The sequence below is a fragment of the Quercus lobata genome, chromosome 6 (genome assembly GCF_001633185.2).
Source record: "Quercus lobata isolate SW786 chromosome 6, ValleyOak3.0 Primary Assembly, whole genome shotgun sequence".
NCBI classification, from domain to species: domain Eukaryota; kingdom Viridiplantae; phylum Streptophyta; class Magnoliopsida; order Fagales; family Fagaceae; genus Quercus; species Quercus lobata.
The window spans coordinates 33,995,334-34,015,072 of record NC_044909.1 but is presented as its reverse complement, the minus strand read 5'-3'; the positions used below and the strand labels follow the sequence as shown (position 1 = coordinate 34,015,072).

The following is a 19,739-nucleotide window of genomic DNA, read 5'->3' as shown; positions in this document are numbered from 1 at the left end:
CCTATAGTGGCGTTTTTAAGCCCTATAGTGACGTTTTAAAGCACTATAGCGGTGTTTTTCTGCAATTTTTTTTTAAATAAGTATGATCGCCCCATACCAATTTCAGGGGGTCCTATAGTGGCGTTTTTTAAGCCCTATAGTGACGTTTTTAAGCCTTATAGCGGCGTTTTGGAACTCGACTTCCCTAAAATCGAGTTCCATGCATTTTTTTTTTTTTTTTTTAGTTTTAGTTTTATTAGGCATAACTCGATTTTCTACGAATCGAGTATTTCATTGAAACTCGATTTTAATATAATCGAGTATCGAAACAGGGGCATATCCCTATATAGTTTCGAAATAGAGGCATATTGCTAAATTTTTTAAAAATTAAGGGCAAAAGGCTAGAATCCTCTAGTAATGGATGGGAGAAGATACCTGATCTAGGACACAAATTTGTAGGAATCAAAATATATTATATCATAAAGATCCTAACCTAAGGAATACTTTCGTTAGCCACATACATGTCCATTAATAAGTCAAACTATACGTAAATAACCCACCAATTAAGCCCAATGTTATTCGAGGGTACCAATGATTATGTTGCTCAACTCAACCAGTAAGGAGAGGGATTCTTGTCAATGGCAAACGCAGTGCAGCAAGCGGAGAGCCAAGCGGTGTGGACAATGATGGGGCTTGCATAGTTGTATCGGTCATGAGCTTCAAGGTTAGTGATAGTGAAGATGTCGAGCCAACAACAGAGCCTACGTTGAGCCAAAATTCGACGACATATCCGGTGTTCTACCCAGTACGGAACCTAGGTTCCTTCATACCGGTTTTGGTATTAAAAAAAGAAGCCATTTCGGTTGGTAACAAACACTATTTAGACTTTGTCTCACACACTTTTTTCACTTGAGCGGGTAACAATCACGCCACGCTAAAAATAGTAATGATAGAATTAGCAGATGATAAATCAAACTTACAAGAAGTTTATAACAATTATATACAGATAAAAAATTAAAGGCTGACAACTCTGCTACTTACTGCAGTTAATTGGCGAATAAACATGCAAGATCAAACACACCCCCCACCCCCCCCCCAAAAAAAAAAATTCTCTGTACGACTTTACATCACATGAAATAAAAACAAAGTTGGGCCTTGACAGATTTAGGATTCTCTGAAACTCTCATTTCCATTTTAGCAAACGTATTAGGCCTGGTGCATTTCTTGAATACGCAAAAGTATTCCATTGATCAGAATTCGTCTGAGTCAAGTCCTTGTTTCTGGCACAAACTAGTCAAGCAAAAACTTCCATGGAAGAACACAAAAAGAATGGAACTAACGATAAGGCGTCAGCTGAGCTATATCGGGACATGTTTTAGCCCCACTTCTAGTTCCCAATTTTTTTGATTCTTTATTTCTTTTCCTACTTTCCAAACAAACAGCAGCTTTAAAAGAATGAACTATTATTTTCTTGTTTTGAGTATGTCACCATTGATTTGCAATACAATACAACACAATACAATACATCATGTTTACATCAAAATACGGAGTACAGCAAGGCCAACGGCAGAGATGGAAACAAGAGTACCAATGCAGTATTTTATCACATCATATTTTGCTGCTTCCAACTGGGCCCTTAAAGCATGAATTTCCTGATATTATATGAAATGTATGTATTAACAAAAAAAAAAAAAAAACCCATGGTGAAAATCAACCGAGACCAATCCATTTTTCAATACTTGTATCACTTACCCTGTCAAGTTTATTAGTGAGGTTATTTGTTTCAGCATTCTGGTTTGCAAGCTCATCCCGTATCCTCCTGCACCAGTATAGATTAAAAATTAAAAAAATTATCACTGACAGCGACATAGATTTAAGTGAGAATAAATGTTCTTTATGCTCAGAACAAAATAAATTTAAGTATGTCTCTTTATTTACCCCCTTTCAAGATTCAAATCCAACCGCTGCCCAGCAGTGACTTTGTCGATCTCATACCTGCACCACAATTAATGTCTTTGCACGATAAAGATCAAGAACAAACAAAATACTCACATGGCAGCAGACCAAAATCAATTGTTTAATAACTACATAACCACACCTCAATTCACTGCGCATCTTCTCTATATCATTACGAAGTTTCTCGGTCTCATGTTGCAACAAAGAAAAGTGGTGTCCCTGCATTGTATGTTTTTTTGATAAGTAACTACCCACAGAATCATGCAGGGAACTTCAATAACAGTAAATCTTTCTTCTTGTATTAAATGCAATCCTTTTAGGTATCCAAAAAAAAAAAAAAAAATTCAAGTCAGTGGAAACTGAATATCCAAAATTTTTTGCTTATCCTCAAGGAATTTAGAGGGGCAATGAGGACACTTTACATACATATACATCTCTTAGCTTCTGACTATTATCATATTCATCTTGGATAGAAAAAAAGTGGAGCTTTTTTGCATTTCTTACATGCTGAAACCTATGAAATGAAGTAAATCACCACAGATTATAGAACCATAATTGGGGGTTAGTAAAATCATTGGTGCAATGGCAAGTGTCCTTTGCCCAGATGAGTGCTGCAGGTTCATGTCTAGGAATCAACACCTCCAAATTTTGGGGGTAAGGAATCCTAAAAACTTCCTTTCCTAGAACCCCTACAGAAGTGAGAGTCTTGTACACAGCCTTTTCATATTATTTTATCGAAGTATTCCTATTTCAAGGGCACTGAATTCAACCTAATCTGCAGCCTAACTCTAATCCTCAAGCCTCACTGTTGAGGCAATTAAATGTTACATGAATCTTGAACATAAATGTAGTATGTTTATCCTACTCCTACATATAAATCAGACAGAAGAACCTCTGGAATCATACTGTTCCATTCTTGACAGGAGCCAAGAGACAGAACAGATTCTTACTTGAAATCATCATTCCTCAAAAGCCCAAATACAATGTAGATGGACAGTACTATTGGGGATTCAACGGGTATGCATATATAAGCACACAATCTCAAGAACAAAATGCAGACAGCAATTAGTGTTTATATGCAAAGAACTTATGGTCATCCTAAACATAATTTAGCATAAAGTAGCAACATCCAAAATCTCTAGCTGTCCACAATCAATACATTTCATATTCATCTTAGAAGTACTTCACCAAACCCTACTAAGTACTGAGTACCAAATTCACATTTAGCTTTGTCCAAATAAGTGAGAAGAAAAAGAAAAAGCTGTAACTATCATACTGAAACCTAAAAGTGCATAAAGTCCACATCTAATATTTAAAACTAGTGAATACCTGTGAGCTTTGAACTTCGGATTTAAACTTGGACAGATTGGATTCTTGAATCATTTCAATCTACAGACAAAAACAAACACCAATTAGAAAGTTATAATTCAAGAGAACAAAAGATTGCAATCATGACCATGTAAAAGTAGTTCTTACATACTTCATTTAAAAACATCTGATGTTAATTAAATTGATGAATGCAGACAAGCTTTGGAATCAACCCACATAGGAAAATAAAAAAGAAATACCTTCTGCATTTCTGCCTTTGAAACAAATGACTGAGATACATTTTCCACGCTGTCATTCAGAACTTCGGTTATAGCAGCCGTTATAGCCTCGGCTTGCTTTGATGGCACGCCTTGCCCTTCTAATCTCCTAACCTAAACACAATGTCGCCTGTCATTTTCTAACAATTAAACATTATGCAGCACTAAGCTGCCATCCAATCCCATCTCCTATTGGTTTCTAAACCGTAACTGTACACAACGGTGCCCATATTCAACAATGATTAATTTTCATTCACTTCAATGCATTTTCTCAGCATCCAAACAATGATTAATAAAATAAATAATAGAACAAGTGAAATGTAATTACTAGGGCTAATGTGTCAACGAGGAACAACCGCTTTCCGTTGGATTTCACAAGCTGAGAAATGTGTCTACAATGCAATTGCCTATTTGGCGAAACCGAAACTGAAGCCGATAAGCAAATATTTGAGGGATCGTATATCGGTTTATCCAAAGAAGACACCAAATCCGATGCTCCAAACCCTCTTATCCCCGAATTGGTTCCCAATTGTCCCCAACGCCTATAAGCCGCAGCAGCGGCCATTCGATTCCAGTACAATTCAAGTTCTCAAGCCCCAGAAAAATCCACCAAATTCCCAAATTCGGTCCCGGTAATCTTCTTCACTACCAAACAAATCACACATACAATACAATAATGAGATTTTGTAGGAAAAATCAAATCCCGAAGGCATCGAAATCGAAATCGCAATCTCAATTTAGATTATGGAAACAATTGTTAAAAAAAAAAGTAAGATTCTAAAATTTTCACTTTATTCCTCTTTTTTATCAATTTTTCTTAGCAACCAAACAGAAAAAGTAGCGTATAAAGTGAAATGTTAAATGTGATAGGTAATAGTGTAGTACCTGTATTTCCAATTCAAGATCAAGCAAGACTGCGAGAGAGAGAGAGATTTCAAATTTCACTTTCCAGGAAAAGGTTTGTCCTTGTTTGTTTTGAACTTTGATGAGCGTTTTTTCGTTGTAATTTTCATAACAGCTAATATAATATTGCTTGCTCGTCTTTTTTTTTCTCTCTCTCTCTCGGGAATTGGTAAGAGATTTCGCAGTTGCTTCTACGAAGGGAATTTCTTTTTCCAACGAAAATGTTTGACGCTCAACCGAAAAAGAGAAATGAAATAAAAAGATAATGAAAGATCTCAATCTTCACGTTTCCTTCTTTTTATAATGTCCCAACTCCCAAACAGCGTGCATCCAGCATTTCTCTCTCAGCCGCCCAAGCTATATAATAAAATGTGCGGTCTAATTTTTAATTTTAAAAAGCAGTTTTTTTTTTTTTTTTAATTTCATAGTTACAACAATAAAAAATAAAAAAATTGAATTTTAACGTCTTTGAAATGCCAGTTCAACTATAAAACTAAAACAAAGTATAGACGAAAATAGTTGAAATGGAGTTGGTTGGAGTTATATTTGGGAAATCCTATGCTTCTCTATGATTAAACTAATTGTTTTCTGTTATGAGGATTATAGAAGAAATGCGGGCCTAAGTTTCCATGTGCTTGTACCGAAAGCACATTCCAACGAGTTTGGCAAGCTAGCCAGGATGGATATACTAAATTTGAAAATAAGATTTTATTCATTAATATCATGATTAAGTTAATGTGCCTACCAAACCATGATTTGATGATATTGGTTGTTTTAGTTTTACTTTCAAACAGTTTATGGTTCATGTCGTTTGCCACAATCATTGAGCAATTGACATTGTTAAATACGAGGAAATTGGAAGTAGGTTCAAGGAGGAAGAGATTAAACCGATCCCTAAGATGATGACATAGGAGTTTAGAGTTTTATAACTCAACTAACACTTTTTAGTAAATATTTCTAACTGAGACTAGCGCATTCTAGTTCAAGACGTCCAGAGTTTAAGTCTGCATAATAATTATTGAATTATAATAATAATATCATAGGAAGAACATAGTGGTACCCTAGCTGACATTGTGGACTGAGATTTCAGGTCCAGCGGAGCCGAGCATCTTTCAACCCACCGACCAATACCAACCTCTTGGCCCTTGTGGCAAAATGTTGTGAGTCCCGAGGTTCAATTTCCTTACAAGAAGACGAAGTTTGTAGCTAGCATATAAAAACATTCATCAAGAATAACTGACGTTCTGTTGCTGCAGAGTGCAGATTACAAGCCAAGACCTCACCTCACCTACAAACCACTCCCCTGGAGAATAAATTATCTTATGTATATCCTGTCAGAAATTATCCATCAAGTAAACAATGGATTAATGGATCTCGTTTTGAATAGGTAGTGTAATTATCAGACAATTAAGGATAACATAAATGCTTCTTCTTTTTTTATTTTAAAGCAATAGCATTCCACTGATTTATTCATCAGAAAATAGTACACAATGAACAGTAACATTTTCAGTATGGCACAACATGGATAACAAGTACTAATTGTAACAGACAAGAGAGAACATTGACACCCCTCCTCCCCACCCGGGCTCAATATTATCAATGTAACAGGCAATAATATCCATGATTATGGAACTGTTGTGCAGGAACAGTAATACAAACCCCTCTAGCACTCAAAACTATTTGTGTTACGAAAAGGGGACGAAGGCATTTTAAAAAGGAATCGAATTCTAGCACTAGAAAGTGCATAGAACAAATTCTTTTTTAAAGATAATTCCTGCTAGATTTACTTTTTTCATCATATCTCCAGGACTAGCCATCTTACTTTGGCCGCTTTCGATAGGGGTATAGAACATCATCAAGAGTCTCCTTTATGGAGTTCCCAACTCTACGCACGTTCCTAGCCACCCCTGATGCAACCAGATTTGCATTCCTTGTAAACCTGCATTTTTTCATAAAAACCAAATTATGTCCATTAAACCATCACATCTTTGGGAAATTATTGAGTCCCAGTTTATATTGATTACTTCTCAAATTAAATTATATGCTTGCCTGCTAAGGAAATCGTCCCCCACAGAATGAGCTGGTCTGTGTCTTCGAGGCTGAGGTAACTCACGGCCATCTTCTAGAAAACAAATCCCAATGATAATAAACAAAAATGTAAACATGTTGAATTATAAACACATAAATATCTCAAATAGATGCAAATGTCTATAAATGAAATTTTCTAAAGCAAAGAAAGAGAACAGAAGGCTCTAGTTTATAGACACTCTGCAACAATATTAGAGTTGTAGCCTTGATGATGATAAAGCTTATTTATCATACCCAGCAACTACCAGACAAAAAATAACAAAGAGAAACTAGTAAAACAAGAAATATTTATCAATTATGCCTTAACAAGAGACTTCCCAGCATCCTCTCTGTCCTATATGGCATTATCTATAACCCCATACTGACTATTAAGTCTGGAAACCTATCATGAACCATGTTTCTTGCTAGTTAACTTATGAATCATTAAAGAAACAAAGAGAATAAGCCCAAAAAATAAAAACCAATAATTGTGATCGATGCCACGGTTGGACTAAACAATGCATGTTATATTTTAGTTCCACATTTAGTCCTTAAAAAGTGTGAATGAAAATGCAAATTTGAAAAAGGCAAACAGTGTTCTTGGCCCTTGGCAGGCAATGGTAGCCAGGAATTGACTGCCATTGCCTACCATTTGCTGAGGTGACAACCTTGACCAGAAAGAATTTCGTAACACAGAAGAATAAAATGATAATTAATTAAATACGAAAAAAATACCAAAAAAAAAAGGGTGACTTATGCAGGTTGCATGGGCAACAAAGCCATATGCAAATGGTCAACTAAATATTTTGTTGGTTGTTTTACATTTTCATCACACTATAATCTTTTTAAACCTTAGACATCATTGTTGGAAACACCAGGAAGTGCTAATTGAGCTACAAACCTCCTGGCATTTTCAGCACACTACTACTGAACTTGTGATATTGTAAAAACTAAGAAGATCATACAAGTGAATGGAGTTTATTTTCACTTTTGACAGGGGAGATTAATTTTAAAAACAAATCCTGCCCCACCACTGATTTCAAAAAAATCAATTCATAAAAAGAGACTGAAATTTTGAGAATATGAAATCCCCCCTCCCTCCCTCCCACCCCCAAAAAAAAAAAAAAAAAAAAAAAAAAAAAAAAAAAACCAGGCCTTTACTATCTCCACACTTGATAAACAGTAATTTTTTTTTTTTTGGGGGGTTTTAAAAGCATTATTTAAGTGATAAACTTACTAAAGTTCAAGAAACCCACATTTAAAAACTAAGGAAATCTCATCTCATTTGACCAGTACGATCAAACAAGTGAAATAAGATATAGTAATTCTTTTACACAACCATCATCTAGACCATTGCTCAGATGCATCCAAACACCCAGAAATTACTTGGAGACCTTGACCAAACTGCAGCCAAGATATTTCAATCAAATCAAAAAAGTGTAAACCCAAAATCTTTCCTTACCTTCTCTATTATGAATATGAGCAGGAGCAGAAGCTGGAGCAGGTTCATCAGCAGACAGCCTTCTGTCCACCAAAATCTGCAGTAACTCATCTGTCAGATAAAATTCTATATTCTAGGTTATAAATAACCACAAATATTTCAAATTTTCGCATACTGAAATGGAGGAACACACAAACACACACACACACACACACAGAATTCAACCTCAAGGCCAACACAGACTGGCATTTCTGCTTTTGCCCCTTGGTTATCAGCTACACGGTCTTTTCCAATCCTATCCAAATAGACAGAGTAACCAACACAACCGTAATTAAAATCGGTAAGATCTCTTCCTTCTTTGGAAGCTTCCGTCTCCGTTTGTCCAACAATGTAGCCAGGTACTGCTAATCAAAGTTAATATCAGTATGTATCATGAATTATTATCATACCATGATTTCAATCCTCAAAATAAATAATAAAAAAATAACACTATTTACAAAAATTGACATGGTTCTAACAGTACAAATCGGATCAAGATCAATATGCTACATATAGCTCAAAGTTTCAGACTCCGGTTAGTACTTAGGGATCGTAAAGAATTTAAGACCTAACAATGATTTTTGTTAGGTTTGGCGTTTCCAACAGAGACCTCCAGAGTTCATATCCCCCCTCGCCCGTTGTAACTATCAAGTTTACGATAACTTAAAAAACAAAGTGAAACTTACAAATTCAACTGATGTTGTATTTACTGTGTCCTTGTCCCGACTACATTGTATACAGTACAGCATCAACATCAGGGGCAGAGCTATGTTGTCCCTTGCCCCCCCCCCCCCCCAAAATTTTGATTTCTTCTACTGTTAGGCTATGAGTCTGATAGCAAAAAATAAGTAAAAGGCAATAGCCCCCTAGAAAATAATGACCGGCCCCCCCAATTCTTTCTAGGATCTCTACTTAGTCCAATAGATAACCCAAAGTCCTCAAATAAAATACTAGTTAGCTCTCCCAATTGTCCAAATGATTTGTTGACAATCCAAATATCCAATAGACAATAATCCACACCCTCAAAGTATCATCTTTTACCACTCATTTTCAAACAAAAATTTACTCTTTTTTTTTTTTCATCATTCTCAATCTCAAGAAGCCACCTACGGGATTCTCAAAGAAAATAGAAGTAACCACTACTACTTTTTCTCCTGCTGATACAAGCCTACACTGCCTCATGTTTATTTACTCTCATTGTTGATTGCTCTAAACACATTACCTCTCTTCTCAATAAGGGTAGAAATCAAATAAACTCCTTTCATCTAAAAAAACTATCCATATTTGCTTTCAGTTCCAGCTTCTTCTTGTGTCTCAGTATTTCAGGTTTGTTTGTTTCTTCAACATCATATTGGCATTTAGATTTATGCTTTTTATATATCTGATAATGGTCATTTAGTTTTATGAATATGCTTTGTTTATTAAGTTCTTCAATTTGTTGTATTGCTATATGATAATATATTATCTCTTTCCATATCATCATTTTTTTAAAAAATTTTGAAATTAGGAGCTGAATAATTCATTAAAAATTAAGAAAATTTTCAGTATTATGGATAATGATGGGTTGATGGTGCTTAAAATAATAGTATGCAAATTTTTGTATATGTGTATGGTAAAATAGACTGCTTTTTGTACTTCCATTAATATTTAAGAATATGACAATATATTAAAGTTGATAATTTTTTATTTATAAATTTATGAATTATGATATTTCTATCAATATTGCAAATTGGCCCCCCAAATACGAATTCCTGGCTACGCCCCTGATTATCAACATCAACTTACAAAATTATGTAATAAAAAATTATAGTGATGCAACTGTTGATCAAGAATTATATTGTGAAAATGCGCTTTTATTTGATTCGCTATCAATTTTAAAAGCTTAACAAAAACACAATTCAGCTATAATTGACAAATTTTATTGAAACAGAATAAAAAAAAAAACCTGTTTGGTTATGAAATTAGATTGGATTTTGAAATATGAAGAAAAGAAAAGAGTAATAAAGGAAAAAAGACCTTGTTGGAGGGCGCGAGAGATGCCGATGCAGCGAGGGTTGCGAGCTTTGGATTTGAGAGAGGAAGAGAAATACAAATATCCCTTGCATGACTTTCCTTTTGCTACTTTCACTTTCCTTTGGCTTTCGGGCTCTTCTTCTCTCTCTGTTTCACTCCTATCCATTCCTCTCTCTCTCTCTCTCACTCTCTCTTTCCTGTCTCTTTACTCTAATTTGGGATTGTATCGGTCATTTTTTGTTTCTCTCAGTCTCAGCGGAATCGATGTTTAAAGCGATGTCGTATTGTCAGGGAGCCATTTGTCTTTTTCACCGAACGTACCCACAGTGCATGGCTGAAATCACAATTCATTAACCGACAAGGTATCCTACAAATCAGTTCAATATTCTCCTCCCATTTGTGTAGTGTTAAAACTCGTTAAATAGGAAATGCTCCCTTTTCAAGTTTATACGTTATCATTGTATTATTGGATATAAATTTTAAAAATCTAATCCTTAGATTGTATGTTTTTATTATATGCTCCATGCTTGTAAAATTTTAAGAAAATCAAAGATCGATTACCATGTCATCAATCAAATATTTAAATTTCAAGTTTTTTGTGATTTAAAATTATGCATAAAAAATAATTTTATTAATCGAATCCTAAATATAATCTGAATTAAACGAAATTTGACATGCGTGTAAAAAATATATAAAATATAAAATTTAACGGTTACATTTTCAAAATTCAAATCCAATGAAAATATATAGGAGGAGTTTGAAGGGTCCCATTAAATAAGTTATGTGACACTTGGATAGTTTTATTAATAATTACATAACGGTTCAGAAGAATTTTCTTCCATACCAATTTAGATTCCATTCATGAAAGCTTAAAATAGATAACAGCTACAATTACATTGATCAATTTTTATTAGGTGAAGTGTTTTCCATATAATGATTTTTCTTTGCCTCCATCTGGTTCATTATTAATGAATAACTTTCACTCAATCTTCACTGTAAGTATCCATTTGCCTTGCCCCTATGAGAAATTATGGTCCCGTTTGGTGATGGTGTTTAAACAACAAAAATTGTTATTTAAACACTATAACACGAGATTCTCAAAAAAAAAAAAAAACACCATAACACGCATTTTCACACACTTTTTCATCCACACATATTTCTACAAAACTTAAACAACGTTACTAGAAATCTCTTACCAAGCAAGCCCTATGTCTTTCCAAGACTACAAGCGAAAATTGCATTGAGAACAAAATTTTAGAAGAATTAATCATGTGTTGCTATAATCAGAGAATTAGGGAGTCTATCACTGATAGAGAACATTATATTTAAATAATATAATATAATATAATAAATAAAAAAAGTCTCTTCATCCCCAAGTATAGTGGATTGGAAGTCTATATCAATTGGTTTAGACTTGTATAGGAAGCAATATATTTTTCCAAATCGAAGAGAAGGAGTTATTCACCCAGATCAAGATGGTAATATAAATAAATATGAACCAGACTGCAATACATTTTCAGCCTCCTATCAAACATTAATTACACTTGGGTGTATATACAAATGCAAGGAAAAAGGGTGAAATATCAACTAGCCAAGAAGCTCTAAGTTGAGCGACTTAATATGCTTTGATCCACCTGAGGTACTCCGTACAAGTGCTACACTTCCATCAGCTAGAAAGGAAATGATAGGGATATCACAATACCAGCTGCAGGAGTGGACAAAAGTAGAATCCGAAATGCAAATTCAAAAAAATCTCTATTGTTTGCAAGTAGTACTCCTGAAAACAGGATAATATGTATCCAGCTCAAGCTGGTCCAGGACTAGCTGTGTAGCCCATAAATAGGAAGAGTGACCTTCAATGAGATCAGTTACGTCAACCTGCAAAGCCAAACAAGGTGACATTGTGAAAAACTGAACCCCGGATGACAAAGTGTGATGGCCAACACAAGAAATGAAACAACTTACATTCTCAATCCCCGGAATATTGATTGGTTGAATTCCTGCTAATCCTTGAGTAAGTAAACTGTCCAAAAATAATTGTTAGTTTATGTGGAAGGAAGATCTCAATAGTAACCTCTCCACATAATAATCAAGCTGCAGCCTGCAGCTAACAACAGCTCTATTTTAAGGGCTAATTCTAGTAATGCTTTATTGCGCTAACTAGACATATATAAAAAAATTACAACGTAGAGTAAAATATGGGACACTACAATCAAAACATACAGGGAGTTAAATCAAATTCAAGTTTTCCAAAACATGTGGCATATGTAGTATACATCCAATGAAGCACCTATTTAAAATATCCAATGATCACCCATCTCCTGAGAATGAAACACAACAGTCCTAAACGGTCACAAAAATCATAGGTCAAATCAACATCCTTATTTCCCCTTAAAACAAGAGGGGAAGGGGATTTCAAACCTAGTTATTTCATAAAGGAGACTGGGAAATACCACTGAGCCACAAGGCTCTAGGAAAATCAACATCCTCTTAGGATCATAATCCTAATCATTGTCAAGCAGTTACATTGAAGTTCAAGCAGAGGCTGAAACAGATTTAGTTTCAGCTTGAGGTGCTGACTCAGGTTTGGTAGTTTGCTTCACATAGGTTGGCTCATTTTGGAGACATAAAACATTTTAAAGGGGTATCTTCTCATTGTCTATATTTCCAAAGAAATAGTGTATAATTTCACCTTTACTTTCCAGAACTAAAACTACTCAGGGAGAACTGTCCAAAATTTAGATTATGTCAATCTGCAATGAACAGAAAGCAAAACCAACTTTCCAAAATTGGGGAACATGCAGTAGAGTGCTGGACCATTTTGAAGAAAAGACTGAGGCATGACATAGAGAGTTACAATGAGACACACAACATAAGTATTTGCCCCTATGCTACCACAGGCTGGGAGACATACACAAACACACGCACATGTGCATGTGCATTTTTTTTTTTTTTTTGGAGGGGGTTGAAATTACAAGAAGTACACGCAGAAAGGTCACAATCACTGAGACTCCCCTGAACAATTGGGAAGAAATGATGTTATTTTTCAAAATTAGAATTCTATTATCTCCTTTGGTGGGCACATGACTCCAGGCATTTCATATAAAATACATGAATAACTTCAAAAGCAAGCATAGAACAGGATTGGATTGGGTTGGTTCATTAAAGCCACTGGAGCACTTGCTTGCTAAGATAAAGTTGTTCCAAGTTCACTAACTTGGCAGATAGAATCACCAAACAGAGAGATATATGGACTATAATAGTTGTGGCCCATAGATGACCTCATGTACATCTATAGCAAATAGCTGCATTTTGTAAATCTGGTATAATTATACCATAGTGCATTTTGCAGACCAGATATGACTATACCATAGTGCATTGTCCATGATGCATACATACCTAGCACGGAAAGCAACTCCAAGCATCCAATCATTTTTGGAATAAGCATTCACAAATCTTCCAGCCACCATCTGCAACACAGCATGAGGTGATAGAGGACTTCCTCAAATAAGAGTGTGTACTAAATAAAGATCCGCTTGAAAAAAAAAAAAAAAAAGTCAAGTGAATTCCAATCACCTTTCTAGCAGCTTCCCAGTTCTCATCATTAATGGAGATGGGTGCTCCTAGAAGAACAACTCTCTCTACAAGTTCAGCTGCCAATATTCAGAAGAGGAGCATTAAGATCACTCTAGCAAATCCACAAAATATGTGAAGAGTAATTTGTACTTTTTACCATCACGTTCAGTCTCAGCCAAAAACTGGAGACACTTGAAAATTACTCGTGCTCCAAGTGAGTAACCTACTAGTGTCACAGGCCTGAAAGATTTATAGAAAAACCAACAATAGAATTAAGAAGATTGATCTCTCTGAAATTTTTGAAGACATTGGTTTAAGAATAGTATTGCCAAGTTATGACTTGACATACCTGTTGCCTTGCAATCCACTTAATAACACTTCGGCAAGCAGCTTCCCTGCTTTGTCCGATCTAGAAAATGACAAAATATATAGCCGCATGTAGAAAATCGCATAAGAAATAACATGTTCAATATGTGAAAATTCTGAAAAACATTGTTTTATCTTTTGCTGTTAAGATGCATTTTTTTGTATGCTCTCACTCAGCACTAGGTTTCCCTATAGTATTCCCCCAGTCTTCTTACTAGCTCTATCAATTCCAATATATTCCTACAAAATTAAGTCCAAAAACCAGATTTATCACTACAGCTGCAAGCATCCTCCTTTACAAACTTCTACCTACGCTACCTTATTCAGGATGCAGAAATATGGAAACCCTCACTCCAAAAACCACGTGCTTGCAATTCAAATGAAAATGGAACCAGAAGAAGTTTTTCCCCTCTTCCCATCTAAGAGTTCCGTTCCACTTATAGTTAAGAGTGGAAAAGTATACCTGTCAACAGCAATTGTCCACTTGCTATCTATAAAGTCAGTTGCGGCAAGTAGCGCTGCTGGCCAAGCCAATGCTGTTACGAGTGTGCTTAACACAGTCAGCATTGCACCTTGCTTCATCATCTGCAATGCAAGGCCTACAGTATGCAGCAGCAACATCAACATCGTACATGCTTCTTATGATTGCAATTATAACTTAATTTAACAGTAGCCAAGAGTTCAAAAGCAAGTACCTGAAGTAAGCCAATCCTGAATTGCAGTGCTCACTGCAATTAGATTCTTAGACTCCCACTGCAACACATAGCTAAGCATTTGCCAAGGTCATAAGAAATATCAAATTTGTAAATTTTGTTATGACAAGCATCCAAATTATTACTTTTTAATGGAAAATTATCAACAGAAGAAAGATAAGATACAGAAGGTAGATAAAATAAGTATAGCAGTTCCATTAAATTCATATCACATTGTCATCATATCTTCCACTCCCAAAAAAGAAAAAATAATAACGTTCTATCACACCATGAGTGATAAGAGTTCATAGATGATACTAGCATAGTTCATAAAAACTGAAGAATGAAAAACTGAAGAAAAAATAATAACGTTCTATTACTTTCTTTTTTAGTTTAGCCGATCCAATACTCATGAAAAACCCTCAAATAAATTAGAGAACAAATTTCTGATAAATCTCACATAGGTGGAACATTGAACTACAATGAAAACAGTGTCAAGAGAAAGAGCTATTAGAGACATACATCAACCACTTGAAATGCATTAGAAATTTAGAATCACCCTATAAATGGTTAACTGGGATACAAATGAGCATTTACTTTCTCTTTGGTCCTCTTCTCAGAAGTGAAAATAAAAGAGAGAAGTAAAGTAAAATAATATCCCCGTGTTTCATTATGCACCAAAAAAAAAAATGTTTGCTGTTCTTTTCTCATTTTCTTTATTCATCTTCCATTGTTGCCCAACTGTCTCTCGACAATCACCTATTTGAGAATGAAATTTCGGCGGGCCTCTCTCTGTCTTGTTAAAGAAGCAAATGGCAGAATGGCAGAGAATTTAAGACTTTACTTTTAAGTTTTAACCATTTCAGTGATAAAGTAAACACAATGTAATGTCAGGAATTGGAAAGTAGCAAAGATATAAATACCTTTCTAAGTTATCATTTTGTCCTTCCCAAGGCCTTACAAAATCTTCCTCATCAAAAACAAATCCCGAGACCAAGATCTCAACTGCTAGCCTCTGATATAAAAGTTCAATTTTTTGAGTCCATAAATTAGACATATGTAATGTTAACAAGATGGGAAGAGGGTGAGAGAAACAGAGAAAATCATAAAATACAAAAACCATAAAGATAGTCCTCAGACTGAAAGGTTTTTTTACAAAATAAAATAAATTACTGAAAGTATGCCTCAAGGAAAAATGAAATGCTTCCATGAAATATAAAATAGAAGCTACAAAAACTCACGCCTTGATTATGGTTTTCTCCTATAGCTTTGAATTCAAATTCATCAACGCTTCCAACTCTTCTAGCCATTTTGGTCCCTGTAAGTCCAGCACCAGCCGCTGTTTTGAATGGAGACATTGATGAGTTCTCCATCAAATAAGCAAAATATCACTTATGTATATATTTCTGGACAAAATAGAACTGTTTTACTGATAGAACTATTGACTAAAGTATCATGATAGTGAATAAAGGAATTCGACATTAACTTGCAACATAAATTGCAAAGAGCATCCTGGTGTAAAAAGTTTTACACCATCATCTTGAGGATTTGGTTGGTGTTAATGGGTATGCATGACTCTTTTTCAAGTTAGTGAAAGCTAACTATAATGAAAACTTGAAAATCTGACAGACACTTTTAGTCAAAACCCCTTTTAACAACTAAAAGACCACATAAGGACTTGCTATATAACCCTAACTGCCAGCACAATTGTGGACTTCTCTATGAAATCTGCTTTTTAAACTATTCTATGTGATCATTCAGTTGAACACACTTTAATTATCATGCAGTAAGAAAGGTATAACAGGATCACCCTCATAACTCAATCAAAAGATAGCATTCATCTTATAGAAATGTTAGTTAATTAGACTAGCAAGGTCATTTCTGAGGAGCCACATCCAAGTTAAACAAAAGACCCTCATAAGACATATAGAGACATAAAAAGAACAGCCCAATCATATACTGCTGCATAAAATAATCACAGATCAAACACATTGGACACACCAAAAACATCTATTTTGCCCTTTAAAAGGGAAAACAGATTTATAAGATCATTTGAGAAGATTAAACTATGGAATGTAATCAAGTGTTCACCTCCAAATGATGCAGCAACAGCAACTGAACCAGCAACAGTTCCTGCAGCACTTGCAGCTGCCGCAAACCCACCAGCCCCAATCACAGGGATCAGAGTCCCTAATGTTGGAGCTAGGGCACTAAGTCCTGCAGCAATTGCTGGGGCAGCTAATCCTGTTAATATTGAAAATGAAACTGAGAAGTCAACCACAAGAACCACAAGAAGAGTGTTTCTCAAGTGGAAATTTTTATGAAAAACAAATTTGAGGCTCCATACCACCAGTAATTGCCATCAAGGCTCCTCCAGTTACTGCAGCCGCACCAATGATACCACCTCGCTTCCATTTAGCCCATTTGTTTTTTGAAGGTTGTTTTTCTTCTTCTCTCTTGGATTCTCCCTCTTTTGCTAAAGCCATTGCAGAGCAAGCAACCATTATCTCAATTGCTTCCTGCAACACAAAAAATTCCCTTAACGAGGTCAAAATATAAAACATGATCTTTAACTAAAAAGAAGAAAAATTACAATTAGGTTTAATATATATATACACACACACTTAATCACACGCCTACAAGTACAATTAGAAGTGATAAAATGACAGAGGAAAAAAGAAGGGAATGCATCTCAATGGTGATTTCCACTGAATGTTAGAAGATATTTTGACTTATATCACTAGAACATAAGGGGGAGTTGAGAAATCTTTTCCTCATCCATCATAGGACCTAATACCAACAAAATTCTCATCCACATTCACAATGACCAAAAGAGTACCAAGAGTTTGAGTACACAAACCATTTTTGTCCATTTGATATCAAACCAAGTTGCCAGCAAGCGTAAAGCCACACGATGTCGAGCATCATAGCCCTTTCTTTGTCGGTTACTCTTTTTGTTGTCATCACTTGTATCTGCCAGACAAGCTGAAAGAAGCACATAGAGAACGGTAACTTTCCTCCGATAACTGAGCATTGTTACCTCCTCAATTGGCTTCTCAGTCATTTTACTCATTAACGCATGATCTGCATCTTTAATTTCAAACGTATTACTATCTGTCTCCTGCAACAAGTGCACATCTTCTGCTTCCAAGTTTGATTGCACTTCAGCAGTGGAAAATTTCTCACGACATTCATGTTCATATTCACGAAGCTTTTCCCTCTTAGACTTGGAAGATTCAGAATCTTCTTCCATGCTACGTGCAGTAACATCGACAGCTGTTGACAAAGCAAGTTCCTGTTCTTCCCTTTGAGAAGAATTTTCACCACTTTCTTCTGCAAGTAACCTCAAGAACTGTGACAAAATGAAATCTTAAGTACAAAGAAGACAGAGCTAACAAATCAAATAACATAACTATGTAAATACGAACCTAATTCAAATACAACAAATAGCCTCACAAAGGAATTCTTAATTGAAATAGAAAAAATCCGCTTTCTAAACATCAAGCATCATACAGAAAAACCTCAAACAAGTTTTTTACATTCATGTATGTATGTATGCATGCCTATGAGAGGGGAGCATGATGCAAGAAATCAAACCACATACTGCTCCAACATGATGGTTAGCTGAAGAAGTCCCAGCAGTTTCCTCAAGTCCATACCATGCATTAGAGCTGATCTCTAAAAACCTATTCATAACAAGGTCAACATTCAAAAATCAATGCTCATGCCTCTACAACAACAACAACAAAGCCTCAGTCCCAAATTTCCTGGGTCGGCTATGGATCATCAACAAATTAGTTAAAGTCGGTCGCATGTATCATTTTCCTCCTATCCATTCTATCTTAAGTCATACTCTCCGTTACAATATCAACATTCCCAAAAAAAAAAATCCCAAATTAACATAAAAGTAAAGGTTGCATTATCTTGTTCTATCAAGAGTAAAAATTCCAGGATTTACATTACATGTCCCCAAAATGCAATTGTTATAAACAAAAAAGAGAGTCACAACATGTATCACTTTCCTCATTTCTATTCTTTCTTAATTCATACTCTCTATTACAAAATCAACTATCACTTCCCAAAAAAAAAAACTAATACCAATACCATTGACATTGATTTACTTGCAAAATAAATTAATAGTAAGAATCAAAAGTAAAACCCAACCCAATTACCACATGGTCATAGACTCATATATAGGATTTACATTACATGTCCCCAAACTGCGATTGTTGTTTCAACAGAGAGTCATAACATTATATTCCAAAGTTGACATTAGATTGAAGAAAGAAGAAACTGAACTCACTTGAAAACGGGTCGGAGCAGACCCGAGTTTTGGTGGACCCAAAGCCCCGGGTCCTCGGAGACCGCGTCGTTACTACTACTGCTGCTATCACTGGTTTTGGTTCGGTCATCATCGGTTGGGTCAAACAAGCCCAGCGGGTTGGTCTGGTGGATCTGGGCTTGGTGAAGAGCGAGTCCGAACAACGCTCCCGCTGCGTAGCTTTGCGTCGGCGTCAAATACGACGTCGTTGCCATATTACTCTGAAGTTAGAAGGTCGGAAATTCGAAGCTGACGTTAAATATATACTAGCATTTTGTGGAAGCTGTAATTGAGAAGAGAACAATTCTTTCTTGGAAGCGATTGAAAACCATGCCGTTTCGGTTTTGTTTTTGCCCAGTCAATGTCAAAAAACTTGAAACGACTCACACGTAACCTTATTGTTATTATTATTAATTATTAGCCTTTTTTCTTTTTAGAAAAGATTATTAGCCATAAAGCCGTGCAGGCAGAAAAGAATAGTGAAAAAGAAAACAATAAGCCTAGAGATGGGAAAAATAATAATAATAATAATAATAACAATAATAAAAATTATAGGTTAAAAAAGTGATAAATAGTTTATATTTAATTAAGTTTTTATGTTTAATTCGTCAGGGTAAATACCTCTTGATTACTATGTAAATTAGTCCTGAGGAGTGGGATCAATTGTTTGTAAGTTTTAAGGATTAGACACAATAATTTTTTAAGGTAATGTTAAATTGTTAATAGTAAATCACAAGAAAAAAAACTTGTTGCCAGAATTGTTGAATTTGCAACTTTTTTTTTTCTCTTTTTAAATAATT

At 35.2% G+C, this 19,739-nt stretch overlaps 3 protein-coding genes across 7 annotated transcripts; all 3 read right to left on the bottom strand.

Moving 5' to 3' along the window:
* Positions 1-1,367: 1,367 nt before the first annotated feature.
* Positions 1,368-4,780, bottom strand: LOC115994546 (protein FMP32, mitochondrial). Of its 2 annotated transcripts, none has more exons than XM_031118747.1 (8): positions 4,407-4,780; positions 3,850-4,166; positions 3,504-3,635; positions 3,265-3,324; positions 2,078-2,154; positions 1,918-1,974; positions 1,732-1,798; positions 1,368-1,631 (listed from the first exon to the last, which is right to left on the bottom strand). In XM_031118747.1, exons 2-8 carry the CDS (start codon positions 4,084-4,086, stop codon positions 1,512-1,514), a joined length of 750 nt encoding a protein of 249 aa, XP_030974607.1. In that variant the 5' UTR covers positions 4,087-4,166; positions 4,407-4,780; the 3' UTR covers positions 1,368-1,511. The 2 variants fall into 2 exon arrangements, with proteins under 2 accessions (XP_030974607.1, XP_030974608.1); XM_031118748.1 differs by having other exon boundaries at positions 3,850-4,161; positions 4,407-4,766.
* A 1,058-nt stretch (positions 4,781-5,838) lies between these two features.
* Positions 5,839-10,326, bottom strand: LOC115994547. 4 transcript variants are annotated; one of them, XM_031118749.1, is made up of 5 exons: positions 9,988-10,326; positions 8,158-8,336; positions 7,954-8,029; positions 6,474-6,546; positions 5,839-6,363 (listed from the first exon to the last, which is right to left on the bottom strand). In XM_031118749.1, the coding sequence occupies exons 1-5, from the start codon at positions 10,148-10,150 to the stop codon at positions 6,243-6,245; spliced, it is 612 nt and encodes a 203-aa protein (XP_030974609.1). In that variant the 5' UTR covers positions 10,151-10,326; the 3' UTR covers positions 5,839-6,242. The 4 variants fall into 4 exon arrangements, with proteins under 4 accessions (XP_030974609.1, XP_030974611.1, XP_030974612.1 ...); XM_031118751.1 differs by having other exon boundaries at positions 6,474-6,543; XM_031118752.1 differs by having other exon boundaries at positions 6,474-6,543; positions 8,158-8,333; positions 9,988-10,315.
* A 1,031-nt stretch (positions 10,327-11,357) lies between these two features.
* Positions 11,358-19,318, bottom strand: LOC115995142 (transmembrane and coiled-coil domain-containing protein 4). Its single transcript, XM_031119583.1, has 15 exons — positions 18,922-19,318; positions 18,223-18,304; positions 17,479-17,970; positions 16,966-17,137; positions 16,710-16,862; positions 15,860-15,957; positions 15,542-15,633; positions 14,622-14,692; positions 14,390-14,525; positions 13,910-13,969; positions 13,718-13,800; positions 13,561-13,637; positions 13,384-13,454; positions 11,950-12,007; positions 11,358-11,862 (listed from the first exon to the last, which is right to left on the bottom strand). The coding sequence occupies exons 1-15, from the start codon at positions 19,152-19,154 to the stop codon at positions 11,740-11,742; spliced, it is 2,001 nt and encodes a 666-aa protein (XP_030975443.1). The 5' UTR covers positions 19,155-19,318; the 3' UTR covers positions 11,358-11,739.
* Between the last annotated feature and the right edge of the window lie 421 nt (positions 19,319-19,739).

Coding starts and splice junctions, on each gene's coding strand:
- LOC115994546 (XM_031118747.1), bottom strand. CDS start 4,086: ATGGCCGCTGCTGCGGCTTATAGGCGTTGGGGACAATTGGGAACCAAT. Junction 2,155..3,264: donor CCGAAGTTCAAAGCTCACAG/GTATTCACTAGT, acceptor CATACAATGCAG/GGACACCACTTTTCTTTGTT. Junction 1,799..1,917: donor GATTTGAATCTTGAAAGGGG/GTAAATAAAGAG, acceptor ATACTGGTGCAG/GAGGATACGGGATGAGCTTG.
- LOC115994547 (XM_031118749.1), bottom strand. CDS start 10,150: ATGGATAGGAGTGAAACAGAGAGAGAAGAAGAGCCCGAAAGCCAAAGG. Junction 8,030..8,157: donor CAGTCTGTGTTGGCCTTGAG/GTTGAATTCTGT, acceptor GAGTTACTGCAG/ATTTTGGTGGACAGAAGGCT. Junction 6,547..7,953: donor TCATATTCATAATAGAGAAG/GTAAGGAAAGAT, acceptor TTTGTTTTCTAG/AAGATGGCCGTGAGTTACCT.
- LOC115995142 (XM_031119583.1), bottom strand. CDS start 19,154: ATGGCAACGACGTCGTATTTGACGCCGACGCAAAGCTACGCAGCGGGA. Junction 14,693..15,541: donor CAAAATGATAACTTAGAAAG/GTATTTATATCT, acceptor GCAAATGCTTAG/CTATGTGTTGCAGTGGGAGT. Junction 12,008..13,383: donor GGAGTTGCTTTCCGTGCTAG/GTATGTATGCAT, acceptor ATTTTTGGACAG/TTTACTTACTCAAGGATTAG.